The sequence below is a fragment of the Falco rusticolus genome, chromosome 4, assembly GCF_015220075.1.
Source record: "Falco rusticolus isolate bFalRus1 chromosome 4, bFalRus1.pri, whole genome shotgun sequence".
In the NCBI taxonomy this organism is placed as follows: Eukaryota; Metazoa; Chordata; class Aves; order Falconiformes; family Falconidae; genus Falco; species Falco rusticolus.
In genome coordinates, this window is record NC_051190.1 from 105,651,369 (window position 1) to 105,665,785 (window position 14,417).

Genomic DNA, 14,417 nt, shown 5'->3' on the forward strand with positions numbered 1-14,417 from the left:
GAAAGCCAGGAAGATGCCCTGGGAAAGTTAATTTATCTCAGGCAAGTTAGTTTGTCCCAAGCAGACTTACGTGATTCACTGGCAATAATTATCATCATCTGATAGATCATAGCAACCTACACCTGCAAGTACTTGCTTTTACAATCACATTTGTTGCCTGCTATTACCCTTCCATATCCATTTTTTGAACTTGCACCCTTAACGTTCTTTTAAGGTAGGGTCCTTGTTCTTTTGGTCTCTCTAAGAATCATTCATGGTGGAGTAACTGTCATTTTTGAAATTATTTATAATGTAAAACACTGTATTTGGGAGATAAATTGAGTTATTCTATTTTTATTACATTTTGGTTTTATTTTTATTATGGGATAGACGTGGATGTAATTTGGCTCCAGGATCAAAAAGAGGAAATTACTCTAAAATGGAAAGATAGTCACACGGATTCAGTCAAGACTGAGAGTTCTCAGGGTTATCAGCTGCCTTCTTATGTTTTATTCCCTAGATATCATTATGTACTGTTTCTGATATATGCTGTGGCTTTATACCTGTCCATAAACTGCTGCACAGATTATTTGCAACCCAGTAAAAAAAGCAGGACAATGGCTTATATGTCTCTGACAAAAATGTGAGAGTCTTTGTTAGCTTTATAGCTGGATGTCTGCTGTATATATATATATCAAGCGTACTCAACAGTGGAAACATTTCCATCTAATACAGTATTTCTGGTGGAATGTCAGGTTGCCTGTGCTGTGTCTGTAGCCACAGATATAGATAGATAGATTGATTGATTGTTAGATATTTCTGTGCAGATCCTTCAAATGGCATGGTTGTCTCCAGCAGTGTTAAGTAGAAACTAGTAAAGGAAGAGCAGAGAAACAAACCAAGTCATTTCCATTTGAGCTGAATTGTTCTGGGTGTTCTCAATTTTCATTTTGTTAATATTTATAGAGTGTATGTCTGTATGACATACCAGTAGCAGCTGAGTACATAGCACACACCAAGACAGTGCAGACTTACCCAAACAAATGTTATAGTGACGGTAGATAAATAGCATATTCTAAGTGGCATATAACACATTTCTGTAGTGGAAGCATGGTGGTTTTTACTCAGCTGGTGTGTTTCTGTGATGCTGTACGTTTTGGCTCAGCCAAAGGCTGTCCATCCATCTTTAAATCCTTTCCATTGGGTCCAGGTGGAGCATCGCATTTGCTTTCAATCTCCAGTCCAGGGTGAAATAAATGTCAGCATTTCTGTTGACTTAAATGGCACCAGGATTTCACCCACACAATCTAAACATAACATGTTTGCTAATTTTTCTTTCTTTTTTGTTTTTTTTTCATCTCAGTAAGGAGGTCATTGCAATTTCCAAAAGGCAATGAAAACAGCATGGTTCATTGTTTCTAGATTTTGGTGTATAATGAATTCATAGAAGTGAATATTGAAACAGTTGTAAAGCTCCTGCCAAAATGTCGTTTCTTTATAAGAAAAGTAATGAAGTATATTAGCTATGCTTAGAAAAAAAAAAACCCCGAAACACTTCCAAATCAATATGCAAGAAGTTGGTCAGTAATATGCATGTTAGGAAGGTAGCAGAACATATTCAGGATTTGAATAAATGAACTAAAGAAAGTTCTTTTGCAACAGGGCTTCTAAAGTAATTTGCTAACTTCCTATCTTGGATGATTTCAACATAGATTTCAATGGAGCTTGGACTATTGAAGCAAATAGCTCATTCTTGAAGATCTTTTGTTGTTTTTAACACATTGAATTAGCTCATTACTGCTGAATATATAGTGGAAAATAGCATCTGTTTACACTGCAATAATATAAAAATTACTTACCAGTAACAGAATAAGGAGCAATTTGCAAAAGCTAATCATATTTGTGCACTTGTCTGCAAAAAGTAAATTGTTAATACATACCCAAGCGAAAAAGCACTTACTGGTTTATGTGATCTAATAGTAGTGTTAAACATAATATAGTACAGTAAATGCTTTTAGGATTCAGTTTTAAAAGTCATAAGGATATGAACATAAAAAGCATAGCTGTCCTATATTGCTGCTTCACCTGTACTTCGTGATGGTTGAGCTCTGGAAAGCATCCTGAAACACATTGTGCCCCAAAAATTGTCCATAAACCCCAAATGTACAACACCAGCTTAGAAAACTACTTGGAGATTTCCTTAGTAAGAGTTCTCTCTTCATTTAGCTAGAAGTTTTCTGTAGGATGTCCTCTGTCCTACTGGGGTGCTGCAAAGCATACTGAGACATACTAAGAACTAGCACAGCAGTGAGACGACATAGATATAAACTGAGAGATAATCATAATTTCAGTTCATAATTGGACATGAAGTTAAAGATTCTTATTTTCATTTTGTTCAAAGAGGATTAAGAAATCTCTACAACTTTTTACAGAAACCAGTTTTCCAGAGGTCATTCTGTAGGGACCAGGATAGACATGTTAGCTTTTTGTTAGCCGTACTTGGTCTCGTGCCATATTTGCATGTCCCATGTGCAGGTTTTTTCAGGAGATCTGTTTTACCGCAAATGTTACGTGAAAACTTGCAGTGTTTCTCCCCTGACATTTTCTTTTTCTTCAGAAAGCTACAGAAGAATGCTTTGTTTTGAACTTACATCTCAATACAAAACTTTGAAAGGGACTTCAGTCTGTTTAAGAACAGTATACTTTTATACGTCTGCTTGTGGAAATGACAGCTGTTAAATGAATTATTTTTAAAGGATGGAAGGGAGAGGAATATTGACTGTTCTTCATTGTTCATTGAAGTATTTTACTAACCAAGGAGAGATTATACTATCAGAACTAACGAGGTATTAATCTCATCAAGTGTCTATGGCTAAAATTTTAGAAAAAAGAAACAAAAAGTCTTTCCTTTCACACAACTGTTGTGTGAATTAAGTCAGCATTTCTTTGGGTGCTAAGATTGTGCCTGCAAGGTTAAATCAACATTCTCTTACTAAACTACAGTGCATCTTAATCACTTCAGTAGCATTCCAACATTTGATGAACATGAATGGAAAACTGTTAAATGTTACTGACTTAATTTTACTACTATACATATATCATATCTCTTTAATTCTTAATTCTGGGGTGTGAGAAGTTTGAGGGGTTTTTCCTTTCTCTTGAGCCATAGTTACTATAGATTGATGGGAATCAGCACTAAGCAATAACAAAAGAACAGCATAAAAACAATAAAAAGCAATAAATAAGTATAAATGTGTTCATAAATATTGTGAATAGGTATAAAGGGATTTTCCTGGTCCAAGGATTTTGGAGTCTCAGCATTAAATTTGCAGTTTTCACTTGTTCAATAATCCCTGTCCAAACAAATCTGAAACATGAAAAGATGTCTTAGCTTATGAAGACAGGCTGAAAGAGTTGGGGTTGTTCAGCCTGGAGAAGAGAAGGCTTCAGGGAGACCTTATAGCAGAGCCTTCCAGTAGCTAAAAGGGGCATACAAGAAAGCTGGAGAGGGACTTATTAAAAGCGAGAATGTAGCGATAGGAGAAGGGGTAATGGTTTTAAACAAAAGGAGAGTAGATTTAGATTAGCTATTAGGAAGAAATTGTTTACTGTGAGGGTGGTGAGGCATGGGAACAAGCTCCCCAGAGAGGCTATGGATGCCCTATCTTTGGAAGTCTCCAAGGCCAGGTTGGATGGGGCTTTGAGCAACCTGGTCTAGTGGAAGGTGTCCCTGCCTATGGAAGGGAGGTTGGAACTACATGACCTTTAAGGTCCTTTGCAACCCAAACCATTCTATGGTTCTATGATTTTAAAATCAGAAAGGGCTCTTATACCTGTCTAGTTTTACTTTTTTTTTATATTGTACACCTTACAGTTTCATATAGCTATTTCAGATTTTTGACCTGATAACCTGTACTTGACTAAAGGAGATGAGAAACGTGAAAGCCCATGTGACTGAACCTGAAATATAGAGCATCTCCTAGGTGCTTGTCCTATAGCACTTCAGCATATAAAATGCCCTGTTGATTTTGGAGGGGCTACTCTTATCCAGTAAGATTCGTAGAATTGCGACCAATTTCTTATAGCTTCAGTAAGTATTTGGTTTGGGTCAGTGGAAAAAAATTTCAGATTTCAGTGTAATGCAAGGTAAAGGGAATGAAGGTTGTAGGAAACAGACAAAATATAATGATAGTATAAAGAATACGTAATGTCAGAACATTCTCATTAAGTGTTTTTGTACTACTTTGTATCCCTAACCATGGCTTCTTGCATAGAATTTAACAGATAGCTTAAAGGAGTGAAAGATGCTGACCTGTCAGCTTTGTATTGGAAGATATTGTTGCCTTCTGTATTGATGATAGTATGACAACCTACAAGTGTTAGTAAATAAACCCCATTTGTCAGTCTGCACAACTTTTGGAACAAATTAATCTATCCACATATACGTATTACTTTAAGAACAAACAATTGATTTTATAACTAACTTGCATCACAAGTTGGTCTGTGTGTACTATGCATATCTAAAGGAGGCTGTTCTAAGTACTAAGGCTCTGACCCTGCAATAGTTGGTAGAACTTGTGTGCTGACACAAACCTTGTAGGTATACACAACATCTTGTGAACGTCAGCGAGGCTCAGAATGTATTCACAGAGTCACCCAGCAATGATTGAAAGTGAGGCAAAAGGAGCAAAATTATGTAAAGGGGTAAATACTACTGTAATGTAGACTGTCTGATCTTCAGGTTTTCCTGTGCCTCACAAACCTTTGTTCCTTCTGGATATTTTGATTGGTGTTCTCAAAATATTTTCTTACTGGCTAATTATTTACATAAAACCAGTTTTTAAGGCAAATTTACTTCCATGGTATGACACTAATTTTTATCATGACTTAGGCACTTATTTTCTATTAATGTTATTTCCTTAAATAAAACATAGTTTACTTTCATTTTTGAAGCAGGAAGAAGCATTTATTCATTTTACTTTGTTTCTTCCTCTCTCTTTTTCACGTAACATGTCTTTCCTCCCAAAGAGAGAAGTCCTGTGGATGAACCTACAGCAGGACTTTTTAAACAAACCACTGACATAGGACTCTTGTAGAGATATCAAATTTCTCTAAATGATCCAGGAACTAGTGGGCTGAGAGTTCTTTTATTTCAAGAAAACACATTGCCTCTCCATGGATGTTTCTGCATCTGGAAGTCTTGGATTCCTCTTGGAATATGAGGAGAATGAAAGAATCTGTAAACTCTCCCATCTTAGTCCCAGCCCTAAATTATCAGTGTTTGTGCAGCTGTGAAAACTCTTCACAGTAGAAAAGTTCACATAATATTTTACGCATACTTACAGCTTTCTACAAGAAGGCTGGAGATATAACCTGGGAAGTACCTAACTGTAGCCGAGTCCACATAAAACAGAGGTGGAATCACAAAATTTGAGTATTTATGTTTCTTATTTGTTGGTTTTGAATTTCTACTTGTGGGTAGGAGCTGATATAAAGGACAAAGGAAACATGTATATTAAAATAACTATTGAAATATAAAATGAAAATCCAAAATGAAAAATTGTGTAACTATATATGAGTAAAAGAATCAGAAAGTCTAATCAACATTTTTCTGAAGACAAACTTGAAATTTGGAAAAGTTCTAGTAACTATAGTATTAAAAACAGTAATTCCTACAAAACTATTAAGACTGTGCTTAGTGAAAATATCTCCATGTACTCTCTTGTGATTTTGTACATACAAGTTGTATTAACTTGTTTGTAATTTCAAATAGTTCAAATAGTACTGAATTATTAGGAATTGAATTATGCACTTTTTAAGCTTTTCCTGTTTTCTGTAGAATTTCTTGTAGTATCTTTGTGTCTCACCACTATTCTTCCCTGATGCTTTGATTCAGTCAAAAAAATCTGAAACTCAGAATTCAATGAGATTGCTATTATGAATGTAAACAGACAAAAATGATTTCCTTGGAAACAGAAAGCAGGTGGAAACACTCATGAGGAGCTACGCTAAGCCTACACACTCAACTTTCATTAGTTATCAGTTCACTGGCTGGATGCAGAGGGTATCAAGTGTTTTATGCTCAGTCAGTATAACGTTTCTAGATGAACTGATGCTCTGGGCAGGTAAGTGTATGTGTACACCCTTGGCTCCCATTGGCTGTTGAGAGGGGTGACAAACAGATTCAAAAAAATGATGGCTATGACACCAGAAAAGACTGAACTTTTCAACATTATTCAGGAAATTACTGTCTTTAAAACAGTAATTTTAAATTCAACACCATCCATTGTTTTTAAGTAAACATCATTTGTGTATAACCAGAACATTTTATTACATTTATATTATTAAACTGATTATTAATTAAATCACAACCATATTGAGCTTATTTTCTTTGTTGCTTCATAGAGAGATTATAGGTCAGCTTCCACTTTTAGGATTGCCATTATTGACATATTATTCAAAATGTGTTAGTTAACACAATACGTGTGTATGTTTCTACAGCTAGTGGGGTACATTTCTACAAAATTATATTGGCATATATAATTGTTAAAGGTCTCAGTTCCAAATATATAAGTTCCAGATTCAAAACTGGAAGCATGTATGTTATATTTACTAAGCTGAATTAATACATGGTTTAATTTATCATGTGTAGCACATAGCACTGTGTATAGATCAACCTTCTTCTATCTCATTCTAAAATTAATCTGAGATTAATCACTTGGTTAATCTGAATGAAAAAAAAATCCCACAATTGAGTTTAAAATTATCTTGAAACTCTGACTACAATAATATTTACCATGGGTAAAATAAATTATGCTGCCATTTAATAGAGTAAAAATGAGATTAAATGTTAAATTTCATTGATTATACCAGTTCTCAGAAAAGCATGTTTCATCTCCTCATCAAAAAAACTTCCCCAAAAGCATCCATTATTACTCTGGAAGTCAGAATGTAAAAACTTCCAGAGACCGGAACTTGATAACCTTGTCTTAAACTGATCTGCCTTAATAATAAAAAGGATAAAACAGATGGTAAAGCAAATAGTCTGTTTATAGAATTTCAGCATACAACGAACTTTAGTCGTGCTGCATGAAGGCCTGATGGCCTTAAAAGAAAAATGGCAGGTATGGGAAAAGATTGATTACTTGAGCTATGTTCCCTTCAGTATATATATTTTGATGCTGTGTATGTCTACTTGGAATGCAGTGTGAAGTGCAGTTTTCTGTATCTTGCTTAGATCATTTCATCTAATACCACGCTCAGTGGCAGCCTACAGCCAAGTGGCAGCCAAGCAGATGGATGGGCATAAAAATACTCTGTTATGGGACAAGCAATATTAAGTAGGGTATTTTTACCTTCTGCACCTGACCAAGATAAAATAGCTTTTCCTTTCCATAATGAAAATATTTGATTTTACTGTAGGATGGATGGTTTTACCATACGAATGGGGTCAATGGCAGTCTCTCACAATGGGATTCAGACTCTCGTCAGGTGCGGTCCCTCACCATTATATAAATGGCTCTGGAAGGAGCCCAAGCACAGGGAGTGGGATGGAGCAGCTTTGTTAATGCAAAGGAACTAGTGCGCTCAGAAAGCACCCATTCGCTTTGATCCTTGAGTCTCAGGGCACATTTATGAGTGTATTGAATAAATGCTTTATGAAGAAGGAACAGAAAGTTTTTCTTTCTATGGAAAGAGAGAATTAAATACCTGGGAATTAACATGCTGGGACATTTATTTTATTCTGCCATAACAATGGAGAAATGTTTTCTTTTCTACAGAAAGGTCATTTTTGGTACTTACACTGTTATTGTATGTTTGACTCTAGGGAAAGGGACAAATTGATCAGTCATAGTTTAGGGGGCAAAAGCCTTCTCAGAGCATATCTGGAAGAAGTTATATTACATGCGTCCTTGGTGTTTTATACCACAGTTACATCTGAGTATATAATGTAATTAGATCTCTGGCTCTGTATTATAGAGTGGTAGTGATGATAGAGTGCACAAAAAATTGAAATGACACAATTCAGAAGATAAAGATAAGCCTAGCAGAAGGAAGAAATGACAACAGGCAACATTTATCTGCACTGTAATTGACTTCGGATTGAGTTTGTATGTATCAGGCAGAAATCAGGATACTCTTCTTGTTCAATATGAAACATGTCATCATGTTGACATCACCTTTAAAAATTACATTCTGTGTCTTCACTTAATCTCCTCCAAAGGCTTGCACAGGTGCTTTAGCTTCTTTGTCTCTTGCACTGTGAAGCTCTGCTGAAGTCCATGGAGTTCCTCTGTTTTCTAGAAAAGTAAGCATAGGACTTGTACATAGTCCTGAATTTCCTGTGTGTACTCACTGGGCAAACAAAACAGTAGGCCTTATAAGAATTTATTTTTTAAAATTTAAAATAGCCTCAAATAAAACCTTACCTTCTGAGTAGAGTAGATACATCTTGGAGCAAAATACTGCACAACCCTTTCGTTGTTTTATCAGGTGTGGCTCACAGTAAAAGACCTGCCCTATGCAGAACCAACTGTTGGGTATCTCAAGGCTATTAAACTTTCTCTCTGTAAACTTCTCCAGTTTACTTACTGGAGAAGTTCCATAGAGATCAGCTCAGGTTATGTAAATAGCACATACCTATTAGTATACAGATATCTTAGCTGCATACTGCAGCCTTCCCTGAGCAGTGCTGTCATCACTGAGCGGCCAGGCTTTGGAGTTATTAGAAAAAAATATGGTGCTTATTGCAAATATAAAAATGTCTTATGATATTTGTCACTTTCTTGTGTGCTGAGAACATCTGTAAAATTATATTTGAAGTATTTATTGACAGCTCAACTTTAGGAAAATATTCTGTTCTAGGAGATTAAGACAATGTGTAGCATAGACATTGCAGGATTTCCCTCACTTCACCAAGGACAGAAGCCCTCTGGCTTATGCAGTTGTTTATGACTGCTTTCCATGTGTGCCCAGCTCACTGGCGGTATTTGTTCAAACTGGGAAACACTTCTTGTTCTAGAGCTCCTTACTCTGGAGGATTGTGACATCAGTTGCTCATGTATTAGCCAAAATTGCTACTATTATATTGGGAATAATGTACCATCCAACAGCTGGTAAAAACAAAGACATGACAAGTTCTACTGAAATCTCAGATAGACAAAAAGGGCTTTTCAGCACTCTCAGCCCTTGTTTGGGGCTTCCTAAAGGTGCAGACAGACTGCAGCCTTGCTGCTAATTGCCCATGTGGCAGCTTGGAGCACAGTACTCTCCACAATGAACGTCTTTCAAAATGCATTGTGAAATGAGAAAGACATAATGCAGGATAGCTGAACTGAACTTTTGTGAGGAAGGATCAGTGGGACATGTTTGCTACAGTTTTTTTTAAAAAGTTCTTTTCTTTGAGCTGGCTTTTATTATGAATGTATTGCCTAGAAGGAATGACTGGGACAGGAAAACAATCTGTAAGAAGATTCGTAATATGAGGTGGACCAGGAAGGTTATGAAAAGAATAGAAGATGCAATTCTGCTAAATTAAAAACTCTGAGAGTAGGAGGAGACTCCTTTTTGTTTCAGTGCACAAAATTAGGCACAATGTTTTTGTTGGACCAATGCCAAAAGAACATAAGTGGGAAGACATATGATTCACTGAAGTACATTAGTCAGGCAGACAAACTTATTTTGAGGACTTCCATGTATATATGATGACTGTAATTGTAAGAGAATACTGTCTGGATTGTTTAAAATATTTCATCTTTCTCATCATATTTTACACATTGCTATTTGCTTGGTAGTATGATGTCCTTATGGTAATTGTGGTACAACATTGCACTTAAGCAAAGAAAATACAGCTGAGTTATGACACAATGACTGTTATTTCTAACTGCTCACACCTGCATTTAGGTTTCTTTTATTCTTTTATGTTATGTGTGTGTCTGTGTGTTTATAACATATATATATATATATAAAATAAATGTTTAAATAGATAAATGCATTTTTTTATTCCAACAATTTGGGAAGGTTACAAAATCTAAGGATTAGAAAGGTCCCTAATTATTCAGGATTGATACGTGGAACCAGAGGAAGTTACTTGCTTTGCAAAAGAGATGCTTAAACTGACTTGTACTGCTCAAATAGGCAGGACTTCATTACAAATTACATTGAAAAGTGATTTGTTATTTAGACGTCTTGCCATTTCCTTGAAGTACTTCCCATAGACCAAAGTTTGTCTACATGTAATTTGCAGGATCAGAGCCCTCAAAATTTACTTAAGGATCCTTGAGTTTTCAACTTCAGGTATGAAGCGATAATCTACCTTTTACTTTGTTGTCAGACATCAAGAATGGATATAGTTTCTTAAAGTTCACTGTAATTTTGCACCAGCATTATTCATCATATTTCTTGTGCTTTATCACTGACTGGGTCACATGTTAGCTGACAGTGACTTGCCTTCACAGTGCTAGGGTTAAAATTTTGTGTATCAAATATGGAAACTATGATGTGAGAAGCAAACTTAGAAACTATGATGGAAGAAGAAAGTAAGCTCTTTCTTAATGTGTTCTTTTAATGTGTTCTTTCAGAATCACATAAAGAAACAGCATTTAATATTAGAGGGGCTTTAGGGTAGCTGTTTGATTACAAAGTCTTCTGTAGTAATAGGGAATTTTTCCTCTAGGATTGTCCTTAATTCTGATTTTAGATCAAACAGTTGTTTCTCAAAGGGGACTGGCTTCTGTCAAGACAAGCAATTACAAAAGTCAATACCCCTTTACAAAACATGGAAAGGGAAATCTTCCCTTGATTCCCATCAGCTTCTGTAGATGTAGGGTTTCACCTGTAACCTCTGCTCCTAACTTGTTTGAGCACAAATTGGTAAGGCAGTATAAAAACATTTATATATATCTTCTTCTTGGGTTTTGCAACTGTTGAATTCTGAAGTGTTCTAGGAGACCCTTTCTCACCTTTCTGAAGGGGTACAGTCTCTTCACTCAGCTAAGCATCATGGTTGGCACCAAAAAGCAGGACTGACTTGTCTTTCACTCTTCTGCTCTCTCTCAAGACTTCTTAATTCTTCATGAAAGTTGGGAATAATTGCATTTTATGTTCTATCTTATTTTTGTATTTAACCTACAAGTAAATACCATATAAGTAATGAGTTTTATAAGCTGCAAGTAAATGCCATTTAAGCAATGAGAATTATTTTAGTTCTCTTATGGCTCTAAGAAATGATTCAGTGAGGTACCATATTTTATGTTGCTGTGCTGAAAAAGATATTTATGGATATTTTTCCATTTCCTACATCTTACTCCTGCAAGGAGAGATAATGACAGACCTTTTTTCTTTTTTTGGGGGTTCCAGTTCAGTTGTAAAAGTTCAGCATAAGCTGATTTGGAGCTGTTTAAATGCTTAGGAGCAATCTGTCTTCTCTCACATAGAGCTACCATTAACATGCCAGCTACAGTTATATTGAAACAAGCTCAGATGGCTTCATGTCCCCATAGAGGATGGAGATTTAAACTTTGAAATAAAAAAGGCATAAAGATCTTCTTCAAGTAGAGGCTGGGTAAACTGGCAGTGCTCTGTGGGCAGTGAGTAGTGGACAACTCTGTGTAGCAGCCGTTCTACTTTGGAGCAATTTTATTCATGCATTTCAGAACACTGAAAAGGTCACCAGTTACTATACAGGCCCTTGTATATGCCTTATGCATCCAACACTCTGCTTGAGTTGAGGTTTGTGGAGCTGTAGTTGTAGAGAATTTAGTGGGAAGAGAACCATGGATGCAGGGGACATAAAGCTGGGGTGCTGTGCCAACAATTCTGTGAAGAAAGTTGAGCTGTGTATCAAACTAATATCAACATTCATAATTCAGTATTAAGCACCATGTTCTGACTACCTTTCTGTTTTTTGAAAACTGACACTGTTAGTTAGGCAAAACAAGTGCAGTTAGAATCTGGAGCTGACTGGTAATTAAATTTGACTAGAAACTGTAAAGATAGTTGACGTGATAGTGACATGAGGTTGAACTGTATAATGTCATTTTTAATGCATCATTGTAATGACTCTGGTCTTTCAGTTTAACAGTAATTAACATCTCTTGACTGTTTGTATTTGGCTTACAGTATGTCTCAATGTTATGTGTTGGGAATTGTAAAAGGTGCATGATTGTGCTGTTTCTGTTCAAGTTGTTTCTAATTAATAACTTCACTGTCCAGTGTTCTTTCAATAAGGGTACCTAATACAATATTTACATTATTGTAGGTATAGAGAAACTGGCTTTTCAACCAAACTGAATGATGCATCCCAATATACAAGAGCGTATCATGTGTGTATATGTATGCATGTATACACGTACACTTACATGTGTTTATTGGTTTAGACAAGGTCTCTCACTTATTTCTTAACTTGAGAGGCTCACATTGAGATTCTCAGTCTCAGGCATCTGGAAGGAATCGTGACTTTTCATGAAAACTGAAAGTCCTAAATCTCAAGATTAATTAATACAATACTGTTATTGTGATATTCATTAGAACTTCCTCTCTCCCCAAAATTCAATACGTTAACTAATATTAAATAAAGGGCTAGTGACTAACAGTGCCAGATAATAGAGCGTTATTCTACCTGCAGGAGTGGCTTAGTGAGTTGAGTGACTGTGTCATTTTATCCCTTTGAACCTTTGAGTTTGTAGCCTCTGGATTAAATAAATGGTTTTTTCTTCTTCTGATTCCACAATAGAAAGCATTTACCTTTCTTTATGTTCTAAATATCTGCTGTTGTTTCATGCCAGAAACAAAATGCTGACCTTTGTGGGTCCTTGGGCTGACCCAGCATAGTTGCTTTTCATTTGTTCAGTTCTGCAGTAGCTAAGTTTTAACTATTTTTCTAGAGTCTTAATAATTACTCTTTCAAGTAACAAAGGATTTGCTTTTGATAAAGTTCGAAGTGCAGCAATACAAATATAAGGAATTTTCCAGATTGTTAACTTATTAGCTGGAAGACTTTCTTATAACAGTTTAAATACTTAGAGAATAAACTCTGACTATTCTTACTAGTTCAAATGGGTTTTGTATAAGGTTTAATCTTATACTTCAAAAACTATTCTTAAAATATATTTGCCACATAAATTAAGTGAACGAAAGTTGGTGTTAACTCCTAGAATAATGAAGATACCTTCAGTGTAATACATAAATCTTAATAACAATGCACATACAAATCTATTTTAGCTTAATGATATCAAGTAGCCAAAATATATTTTGGATTGTGACAGGATTTGTGTGAACTTTCTCCTTGGAAAAGATGCTCCTGGCTTTGAATTTCAAACTCTACCTTTTAAAGTAGGTGGACAAACGTAATCCTTTTTTTATTAAGAAAGCCAGCTAATTGCATGTCTGCCTCACATTCAGTTAAACATTTGATGATGGGCTTTGAAGAGAGTTTGTTGTGTTTTGCTTTCTTTTATTTGGGCTTTGGTTTTGGTTTGGGGTTTGTTTGTTTGTTTGTTTTTTAGTGTCAGTCTTTGCTGAGAAGTTCCTGATACCACTGTTAATAGTAAATAGTTCTTTGAAGGAATCTTTGACAAAATCTCTAGATTGAAGTAAAGACTAGAAAAGTGCAGAGCTACTGGGAGGAGAGTGCCTTCCTCCCCGTTGCCTGAGAATTAATTTTTTTTTTAATGTGAAAGTAAAAAAAGTCTTGATACGAAAACTAATGGTAGCATGGTAGACCAAACCAATCTTATTTTGGTCTGAAAGTAATATACTTATATACAGTAATATACTGTATTTGTCAAACTGGGGTTGCTTGAGTATTTTTTCCATTGTTTTCCAAGCATCATTCTAAGTACAATCTGTTTGGTCACTACTTGGATAATGTGAATGGTACCCATTATTGAAAGGTAGTCTGTATTTGTACTAATACAGAGAATGCCAGTTTAGAAATGAGCCTGATTGCATGGTTCATTTTGTTCTCCTTTGTAGAGCCAGGCTGCGGCCCACTACAAAGGCACTAAACATGCCAAGAAGCTCAAAGCACTGGAAGCCATGAAAAATAAGCAGAAATCTGTTACTACCAAGGACAGCGCAAAGACTACCTTCACTTCCATCACTACCAATACCATCAATACCAGCTCTGACAAAACAGGTTAAGCGACAATCTTTGTTGGTTTTGTTTGGTTTTGGTTTTTCGGTTGTTTTTTTCTTGTTTAATTCCATGTCTGTTTAGTTATGTGCTTGCCCCATTGATTCATGCTCAATCCATCCTCCTGTGTGATATTGATTTCTTTTAGTCTTTTCAATAGGCTGGTGAGAGTATGATAGTCATGTAACTGATTTCCCTTAGTGAAAAGAGGCTTGTCATTCTTCTAGGACAGAATGCAATTCTCATGACTTGATTAATTTTTATAGTGGCTGAACTATTACATGTCAACTGATCTAAACCTCCT

The 14,417-nt window shown here is 35.7% G+C and overlaps 1 protein-coding gene across 2 annotated transcripts in view; it reads left to right on the plus strand.

The window, feature by feature from the left end:
- The window catches only part of ZNF385D (zinc finger protein 385D), a 437,007-nt gene that overhangs the window by 357,755 nt on the left and 64,835 nt on the right, over positions 1-14,417 (plus strand). For both annotated transcript variants that reach the window (XM_037386780.1, XM_037386781.1), the window contains one exon: positions 13,954-14,116. In XM_037386780.1, the coding sequence (XP_037242677.1) occupies positions 13,954-14,116 (163 nt within the window). The remainder of the gene's footprint in view (positions 1-13,953; positions 14,117-14,417) is intronic.